This window comes from Morone saxatilis, unplaced genomic scaffold (assembly GCF_004916995.1).
Source record: "Morone saxatilis isolate NCDOM2014 unplaced genomic scaffold, NCSU_SB_2.0 Contig16, whole genome shotgun sequence".
NCBI lineage: Eukaryota > Metazoa > Chordata > Actinopteri > Moronidae > Morone > Morone saxatilis.
Genome location: NW_023339718.1, coordinates 2,381,906 through 2,391,715, shown reverse-complemented (window position 1 = coordinate 2,391,715; position 9,810 = coordinate 2,381,906). Strand labels below are relative to the sequence as shown.

General features: G+C 40.6%; 1 protein-coding gene across 2 annotated transcripts in view; it reads left to right on the top strand.

Annotated features, from left to right (window-relative positions):
* The window catches only part of LOC118325148 (probable E3 ubiquitin-protein ligase HECTD4), a 36,801-nt gene extending 29,561 nt beyond the window's left edge, over positions 1 to 7,240 (top strand). For both annotated transcript variants that reach the window (XM_035657719.1, XM_035657718.1), the window contains exons 65-76: positions 442 to 545; positions 976 to 1,099; positions 1,834 to 2,024; positions 2,201 to 2,347; positions 2,483 to 2,602; positions 2,710 to 2,865; positions 2,973 to 3,076; positions 3,239 to 3,460; positions 3,547 to 3,713; positions 3,819 to 4,014; positions 4,215 to 4,437; positions 4,962 to 7,240. In XM_035657719.1, the coding sequence (XP_035513612.1) occupies positions 442 to 545; positions 976 to 1,099; positions 1,834 to 2,024; positions 2,201 to 2,347; positions 2,483 to 2,602; positions 2,710 to 2,865; positions 2,973 to 3,076; positions 3,239 to 3,460; positions 3,547 to 3,713; positions 3,819 to 4,014; positions 4,215 to 4,437; positions 4,962 to 5,098 (1,891 nt within the window). In that variant the 3' untranslated portion in view covers positions 5,099 to 7,240. The remainder of the gene's footprint in view (positions 1 to 441; positions 546 to 975; positions 1,100 to 1,833; positions 2,025 to 2,200; positions 2,348 to 2,482; positions 2,603 to 2,709; positions 2,866 to 2,972; positions 3,077 to 3,238; positions 3,461 to 3,546; positions 3,714 to 3,818; positions 4,015 to 4,214; positions 4,438 to 4,961) is intronic.
* Positions 7,241 to 9,810: the final 2,570 nt, after the last annotated feature.

Here is a 9,810-nt window from a genome sequence, read left to right as displayed (position 1 = left end):
TCTCAGATGCTTTAGTGTGGCAATTGTCCACTCAGGACAACTTGTTCACTAGTGTCCTCTATTTTTGTAGTAAACAACATAACATTAGTAGCTTAGTTTACACAGGTCAGTAGTGCATGTCATAGGTCAAACTATTTCAAACTGTAAACCGGTGGAACTTCGTCTCATTATTTTCAGAAATATGGCGGACGAGGAGCTGTTTTTGTCCGGTGCTCTTGCAGTGTATTTAATATTACAAGTATAACAAGTTCCACAACAAAAAAAAACTGAGCTTCATTGCAAACAAAAGAACTTGTAGTGCTTGTTCATAAAATCACCTGTGAAAACATTAGCAAGGAAGGTAAATGTAAACATTAAGGCACAGACTGCATGTGTTTTTTTTTTTGTTTTTGTTTTTTTACACTAATTGAATGAAATTTGTTGGTTTCTTTCCTGAACCAGGACTGCACTGAGTGAGAAGAAGACCGTCCTGAAGCCTAAATCTCCTGAGAAATCCAGACCCGATGAGAAAGATGTGGAAAAATCTCCTGCAAAGAAAACTGAAGGTTGGCAGTAATCACACATCTTTGACGACATACGTTCATCAATGGTCAATCAATGGTCAAAAGTTATAGAAAGTAGGGTTAACAAATGTTTCCAACACATCAGTTTATTTTTTTTTGCTAAATACCATTAGTTGTATCTAGAAATGACTGTGCTCTACTCCCCTTCCCTGAATATGAAACAGTCAATTAACTGATCAATCCATTGACAGAAAAGTGAGGATTTTCTGTTCCTGTCTTTGTTATACAAGTAGAAATTAAATGTGTCTTGTTATGTTGTTAACATTGGTCAGACAAAGTGGAGATACCACTTTGAACTGTGGTAACTTGTGGCCCTACTGTGATGCTCTACCAACCCCACAAGAGTACATTTGAGTTGTGTTTTGAAAGCAGGAGCTGTGAGCTGTCTCACATACCACTCTGTTTTCTTTAGTCCCAGAGGAGAAATACCTGACACTGGAGGGCTTCCATAAATTTGCTGTCGACCGCGCCAAGCAAGACATCCGTAGTGTCTGGAGGGCAATTTTGGCTTGTGGTTATGATCTCCACTTTGAAAGGTGAGACTGGGGAGGCATACCCTTATAACCAGCACCCAGACTGCTGCAGCTCAAATACTGTCACATACACTAGCTCTGCGAGAACCGAACAGTGTGTCCTCTTCAAACCTTCATTAAATTACATTTTTTGAATTTAAACATTCTTGAAATACTAGATAGTGTAGATCAGTGGACGTCCCCCCACGGCTGAGTCCGATGAACTCAAGAACGCCTTCAATAACACCACCATTCATGTTCCAAATGTATTCTTTTTTAAAATTCATCTTCAACTAGATGTTTTTAAATATTAACTCACTACAAATGTCAATATTCAATCAGTGGATTTACATATGTTTTATATCATATCATGGAGTTAAACTGTGAATGTTGAGTTTGGTTTAGATATATAGAATCCTTTTTGATTTCTAAGGTAGGGAATAAACCTAAAACCTTTGCGCCTTGATACTACAATTCATGTCACAATTAATTCTTTTAGCTAACTATTTCATGCTCACTTGCTAACTAATTTTCACGCACTCTTAATTGCAATAACCCCTAAATGTATTGTTTTAGCTCACACCATATGTGGATGTATTTTAATCAAATCATACTTTTTTTTTTCTCCCAATTTGCAAAATAAGCTACTCTGTACCCCCTGAGGTACAAATACTCCTGGTCACTGACGTTTCATATTATTATAAGTAACTAAACACTATGGGAGGTCTGTATTTAACAGCAGTTGTCCTCTGTACTAGGTGCACGTGTATAGACACACGTCATGCCCAAAAGGCCTGTAGGAAGTGGAGCTTGGAAATGGACGTGGCATTGGTCCAGTACATCAACAGACTCTGCCGTCACCTGGCTATCACACCAGCCAGACTACACCCCCATGAAGTCTACCTGGACCCCAGTGATACTGCTGATCCTCGTGTGGCCTGCCTGCTCAGTAAGTCAACCACTTGTTTGTTACTGTCTGCGCAGTAAACAAGATGGTCAAAAAGGCCCCAACCCTGTTGTTCTCTTCCTCCTCTTTCAATAATAATGTTTGAATCCAATGCACATATTGTCATCTTATGATTTAACATGCAGTTTATTAAAAAAACATGATGTGTGTGTTTTCAGACGTCCCTGTGGAGAGCCTGCGCTTGCGCTTTGCTCTGTTGCAGTCCCTCAACAACACCCTGGAGAGTTTCTTCCTGCCGCTAGTGGAGCTGAGACAGACACAAACCTATGAGAACAGCATCGCAGCACTGTTATGTGAGGCCAAAGGTGAGCAGGATCTCAGCGCAGATGTAACAAGTCAAGAAGACAAAGTCTGTTTATTGACCTGTTTAGGAAGATCTCTGAATTGGACTAAAACAAATTGAATCTGAACAGCTCATCTCCTGTCTGCACTGATTACAGGTCTAATCTTCTACGACACTAAGGTCACTGTAATGAACAGAGTCCTGAATGCCACAGTGCAGCGGACTGCTGATCATGCTGCCCCAGAGATTACACTGGACCCTCTAGAGATTGTGGGAGGTATGCATTCCTTTTGCTTGTTCTCACTTTTATTGTTTACCATTTTGTGTAACTTGTACTGAATCTTTGCACATATCCTTTCTGTGTCTCTGGCATTTGTCCTTCAGGTGAGATCAGATCATCAGAGAACACGTACTTCTGCCAGGCAGCGCGGCAGCTGTCTTGCGTGCCGTCTTCCCAGCTTTGTGTGAAATTGGCCAGTGGAGGAGACCCGACCTACGCCTTCAACATCCGCTTCACTGGAGAGGAAGTTCATGGCACAAGTCAGAATTTCTCCTTCACATCTTTCCCTGTGCTGCTGTCCAGTCTTAAACTTGTCTTCTTTTATTTTTTTCAAACCTAACTGTAGCTTTGTTGAATCTGTCTCCAGGTGGCTCCTTTAGACATTTTCTATGGCAGGTGTGTAAGGAGCTACAGAGTTCTGCTCTCTCCCTGCTGCTCCCCTGCCCCAGTGCTGCAGCCAACCGTAACAAGGTAAGGTTTCTCGGAATCTGACAAGTTTTCAGTATGTCTTGTTTTTGACACTTTTGTTCTTCCCAACAAAGCATATATATCCTAAGAATCATATCTGGCTGGTTTCTGGTTAATCACAGAGGCTTAAGTATTACTCATTGTTGTTTCTTTTGCTTTCCTCAGGGGAAGTACATCCTGACGCCCTGCCCAATCAGCTATGCAGAGGAACAGTTGTTGCATTTCTTTGGTCAGCTTCTGGGCATAGCCATCCGGGCAGATGTGCCACTTCCTCTGGACCTACTGGGCTCCTTTTGGAAGGGTCTGGTGGGCGAGTCCCTCGACCCAGAGCAGGACCTGCAGGAAGCTGATGTGCTCACTTACAACTATGTAAAGAAGTTTGAAAATGTAAGGGACCTTTAGTATATACATCATGTTTTCCCCTGCTAATACCATTGTCCAAATGACCTTAACATGACCGCTGTTCTCTGCAGGTGAGCGATGAGACGGAGCTGGAGGCCCTGTGTGCTGAGATCTCCTCCCAGCACCATTCGGGAGAAAGCCCCGACTCTCCCAGCAGACCCTGCTGCACGTTCACCTACGTTACAATGACGGGCGAAGAGGTGGAGCTTTGTCAGGGAGGTCGCAGCCTCACTGTCAGGTAAACTGATGATTGTCTTCATTATCAATCCTTTCGAACTGCAGTTATCTACATACAAGATGCCTTCCTCTTTTATATATTGTGTGCTTGCTTGTGTGTGTTAAGCTGGGAGAACAAGGATGTGTATGCGCGGGCGGTGCGGAGCCTTCGTCTGAGGGAGCTGCAGAACGTGGAGTGTATGACAGCAGTGCGCGCGGGGCTCAGCTCAATCATTCCCCTGCAGCTGCTCACCATGCTCATCCCCCTCGAGATGGAGCTGCGCACCTGCGGCCTGCCTTACATCAACTTGGAGTTCCTTAAGGTAATGAATATATTTGAGTGTAATAAAGTACCTTTTGAAATCTGTTTTATACTATGTTACAAAGCAAGTGTAAACATTTATAGGAGAGATACATTGTAAAGGTGTTTCAACATTACACAGTTTAGATGACAAACACCTTATTTTCCTACTGCTGTGAATCAAATCTATTCAAACTATTGCCCCGCTCTGTCCCTCTGTAGGCTCACACCATGTACCAGGTGGGCCTGATGGAGACCGACCAGCACATCGAGTTCTTCTGGACTGCCCTGGAAATGTTCACTCAAGAGGAGCTCTGCAAGTTCATCAAGTTCGCCTGCAACCAGGAGCGCATACCATTCACCTGCCCCTGCAAGGACGGGGGTCCCGACACCGCCCACGTCCCCCCGTACCCCATGAAGATCGCTCCTCCTGATGGAGCTGCAGGTAATGGCTTACGAGGATTGAACAGACCCGTGATCGGACACAACGGCTGCTATCTCTGCGTGACGTTCTCCCTTCTGCTGCTTGCGCACAAACTGCTGATAGTGATGGTCAAAGCAGCTCGTACTGTCTTGCAACCTCAGAGAGACTTTGAACATGATGACGTGATAGCTTGTGTTTGTAAAATAATTGGTTTGTATAACAGACATGTCAGGCAGTTTCATGTAGGTGGACACACTGTTTCTCATGTGTGAACTACATCTTTCACAGAAATGGGTTCTATCCTAGTTTCCTGAGTCACTGTTTAAAATCACAAGCTAAAACAAACTACTAGGGTTCACCACAGATAAGATTAACACACAATTTTGTCACCTAGACAAGCTTATTCTCACAAACACTACGCAACAACTCATTGGCCTTCTGCAGTTCCATGAAAAGCTCCAGTGGTAAACCTACATAACAAGACTCTTTATTTAAGATAGTATAGGCGATTTAGTTATAATTCCTTCTGTTTTTCCTCTCTCCAGGTCAGCCGGATTCGCGCTACATTCGCGTGGAGACCTGTATGTTTATGGTGAAACTGCCCCAGTACACCTCTTTGGACGTGATGCTGGAGAAGCTGCGATACGCCATCCACTACCGCGAGGACCCTCTTAGCGGCTAAGAAGACTTGACAACCCAATGTTCCCAAGCGTGTATACCTTTCCCACCCACCCATCTTACTTTTGACCCCTGCCTCCCTTCACCCCTGCACACTCCCCGAACCCTCCTATGAGACAGACCACAGTCCTCGATGCTCTGATGCTCCAATTACATTTTATTTCATTTTATTTTATTTTGAGTGGCTATTAATGCTTTGCATGTTCATCCCTGCTTTTTTTTTTTTTTTAGCATTTTACACAATACTACATTTTATGATTATTTTTTTGATTTATTTTTTTGAAGAATTCAGGGAAGATAATCTGAACCAGCACTGACAGCGTTAACGAGTGTCTGTTCTGGTTGCACTGAGTTTGAGGATGGCATTGAAGTGAAACAACTGTGACACTGTTTTTTATTTATTCACCTTTCCCCTCCCCCTATCTTTGACAGAGGGTTTAACAAGCTTCAGTCGAGTTCTGTGAATTTAACAACTTATTGGGATGGCTTCAGATCAGCACTTTACAGTTGAGAGTTCAATTCCTGATTTCCAAACCTTTCAGGATTTGAAAGTGTGGTCTCAGCTAAACCGGCTCTACTCTGAGATGCTGAACTTTTGCGTATCTGTGAAAGAAACAGACAAACTGTTACTCTCCTAATGCTTAACCTAGCTGCCTCCCCCTGTCTCCCCCTCCGTGGGGGCGATGTTCTGAAACATGCCTTTGCTGTAGGAGCCTCTCTCTAGAGGTCGATGCTGGTTCTGTGTGGAAAAAAAAAAGCCGAAATGATTTTCATCGAATTATCTGACGTTTGACAGAAAAAGGAAACGTGTGATGATGCCTATTTTTGACCGCGTCAGCTATGAGCAGGCAGAAGATGAACAAGTGCTGTACAGGATATTATGTAGTTTACTGCCTGTTTTAAAAAATATGAACTGCTAATGGACAAACTAACTTATGCCTATATAAACTGAATACATTTTATCCGAGTCTCCGAAAGAAAGGGTATTTAAGTCATGTAAAAAGTCATATTAATCTATTAGTTTATGAAATTGCTTTTTGGATTTTTTTTTTTTTTTTTGAATATCCGAGTAGCTTTGGCGGCACGGTAGGTCAGGTAGACTGGAGAGGCCTGCTGGTTCTGATAATACTGCATTTCAGGTCTGTGAAACCTGCGTTGCTTTGTGAAAATGAGAAGGAGATGATGTTCTCATGAGCTGCTCTCCCACATTGTTTGTGTGCTACTGCTACTGAATGTGCAACAACCCCCCCTGCCCCTTCCCTCCCTCGCTCCCCAACATACACAATCTACACACACACACACACACACACACACACATACACACACACACACTGGGGGAGGGGCGGCGGATTATCTTGAGTTCTGCCTTTTCATAGTTTTCTTTAATGAGAGATCAGGATTCTGCTGTTTCTTTTGTCTTTTGTTCATTTTACCATAACCAAATGTTTAGCTGTGTAAAATTAAATAGGAAAAAAATGTAAATAGACTGAAGTTATGTTTGATGGCAGTTTTTATTAATTGCTACTTCACTTCATCTTATAATTTTTGCTTTTGGTTTGCACTACTCTTCCAAGAAAAGATTCTAAAAATGAGCAAACTAGGTGATGTCTGTTGGATATCCGGTTTGTTGTGTTGTTATTTTTTATGAATTTTGGAAATACCAGTAATCTTATCACCTTTGTCTTGTACTCAGATGGATTCAATTTCTTCTACTCATGGTGAAACATGTTTTCTTGTGTGAGTAAAATCGCCATTTTACTTGGATAGAACTGAAAAACACAACAGAATTAATATTTGACGCATATTGGATTGTTGAATTGCTTGCGAGTTCGGTTTTGGTTCAGTTCTTTTGAAGGGTGATTATACCGCTGCTAACAGGGACGCTCTCTCTTCTACTTCCTCCTCCTCCGGGGGAGATGATAAGGTTATAAAAAGGACATATCCATACAAAGAGGTGTTGCGATAAAATGTGTGCTGTACATTTACTTGATATTTATTACAATTATTTATGGTTGCATTAACTTAACTTTTACTGTCTTACCTCTGCACATCAGAAACTTAACATATCTAAAAAGGATTATACAGATGTAAAGAATCAGATGGCATTTGAGATTTCTGTGTCACAATAAAGAAATGTCTTCATGTACAAACACTGTTTCATTGTCCTGCTTTATATGTACATATTGTACGGAAGCTCCGAGAGGCAAGTAAGAAAAAACAAATCTGGTGAAGTCTGATCAAAAAGTGTTTCTCTTTGTGTTTATGACTTGAGGAACTTTTTTCAACTGTTCCTAAGTTGTTTTGTTTTTCATCTGTGAAAACACATTTAAGTGTTAAACAAGTGTTTGTTGTTACATAACTTGCTAGCACACTATGTACCTTGTGTTTAGAGCAGGGGCCACTGCTGGTATTGTCATCTCATAGGAGGGCCACTTCAATGTTCAAGTAGAACAAGAAAGTGAAATACATTTTTTAAATAGATAGTGTTATTATTTTGATCGTACATGAAAGGGTAGTTATATGAAACAACTAGAAAAAAAACAATCTTGTAGGCCAGATTATATCATAGTTTCGGCATCATGTCACGGGCTGGAGGGAATGGGATGGAGGGCCGGAAAGTCCCCTGTGGCGACAGTTTGAGATCCCTGGTGCATGGAGAAATTAAAACTCACCTGGTAGAAAACATGGTTTTAGTCCTATTTCGAAAATAGGGTACACATGATGCACTTCAGCCTGTTGTGGCCCTAAATTAGTATTATAACTAACTTTGTTTTACCTGTTCTTAATTCGTTAACATGGGAAATAAAAGATATTGCTTAATTTAACAGTGTGGTTGGGAAAACAAGTTTAAATTGCAACACAAAAAAAACACTAATTTGCATACTGACATGCCTATTGATAAATGATGCCTGTGAAGTGTACTTTGTCTCCTTTAGGACATGCTTTTTATGTAAGGCCCAAGGTTATGATCTTTTTACGTCAGCACCACTGCCTGTAAACCAGACACCAGTGAGTGCTGGGCCAAGCCAGTTCCAGCTGGATCTCCAGTCGTGCTCCTCACTGACTCACACTGTCCCCTCTGCTCCATTGTATGCTCCATTCAAAGGGAACCATCAACAATGATGGAAGGAAAAAAATCTGTTACATCAGCAAAAAAATGGTCCGATATTTCTGTTACACTGCAAACTCAGTTGAGTTGGAGCACTTATGTGCTATGTATATACTGTATCTACTGCACAATAGTCAGAAAATTATTGTCTGACACCTTTATCGGTTGACTTCTCATATTTTTAAGTAAAATTTCCCACTTTTAATTAATTTAATTACCCCGGAAGAATTCTAGGAATGTCTCCAACATGTTCACTAGTTGGTTTCAAAGGAATCAATCAACTGTCCCTTCCACGCAGCTGTCACCCCTCTTTCTGACATAAGGGCCCTGTTTTAATGACTCCTCCAACCAATGAGCAGCTAGGAAAAGTGCCACATCCCTAACAATCCAACCAATTGGATGCTGGGAAGCTCAGCGTATTCAAAAGGCGTAGAGAGTTCTGCTGTGGTCATGCAACACGCAACTGACCCATAAACCGCTTCTGTAACAACCTAAAGGTCGTTAAGGTAGTGGCACCACTTGACCCGGCTGGAATACACTGCTGTGATAAAATCTTCACACACTATATTAGGATATTTTATGCCACAACAATCCAAAAAAAAAAGGCTGTGAATTTCTGAATGTGATCTTAGTATTATTGCATGATTTTTTCCTGTTTCTTGTACCACCTTTCAAGTTAATTTCCCACGCGCGGATATTTAAAGTAATTTCCTGATTCTGGATTCTGATTCTGATTCTGGATGATGAAAATGTTTTGCTATGAATTATTATTTTTTTTTAACCAAAAATGTTTTTTGCACTGTTCTGGCGGCTAACATTTCATAGGGGGTACATTTCATAGGGGGTACATTATTAAAAAAAGTTTCAGAGAATCACTGGTACAAACTATAGCCCGATTAATACTGGATTTCTAAAGCTGATAATAATTTTTGTGTGTAAATAAATGCAAATATATGATAATGGTATCAGCCAATAGTTTTTTACATATATAACATTAACACACAATGTAAGAAAACCGCTTTGATATCTCTTACATTTATTTCTTTATTTTGAATTGTGAGGAAGACCTATTGGGCCGGATATTTTACAATGTAAAACTCAACTTGGCAATGCTCTCTGATTGACAAACTACTGCAATTTAATGCCATTAGTTCTGTATTCCTTGATACTTGATTGTATAATGATATATCTGCAATAAGCTAATATCAGCTTGATTATTCCATTCACATATTGCATGACTGTTGGTTAAAGCTTATGTTGTGAGGAAGTGGTCCGATCTGTATACTTTATATAACATCTGCAGTAAAGGCAGTGAAATTATTCCTTAGACAGAATATTCAGAAATAATTTATTATTTATTAAATACATTCCAAAGTACAAAAGTAAAAGAACATACACATGATTTTGCAAAGCAAGCATGCTACATACAAATGCAACCTAAATGTCTAAGTGTACTTTTTATACATTTTTGTTTTTCTGAAAGAGGTCTCTAGACAAAAACTACCTCTGCCCGAGCAGCATCACAATTTTCACAAGATAAAAAAAGAAGAATTACACAGTCAGGAATGATTCGATCTATGGAGTACATAAATAATGGGGTTTATGGA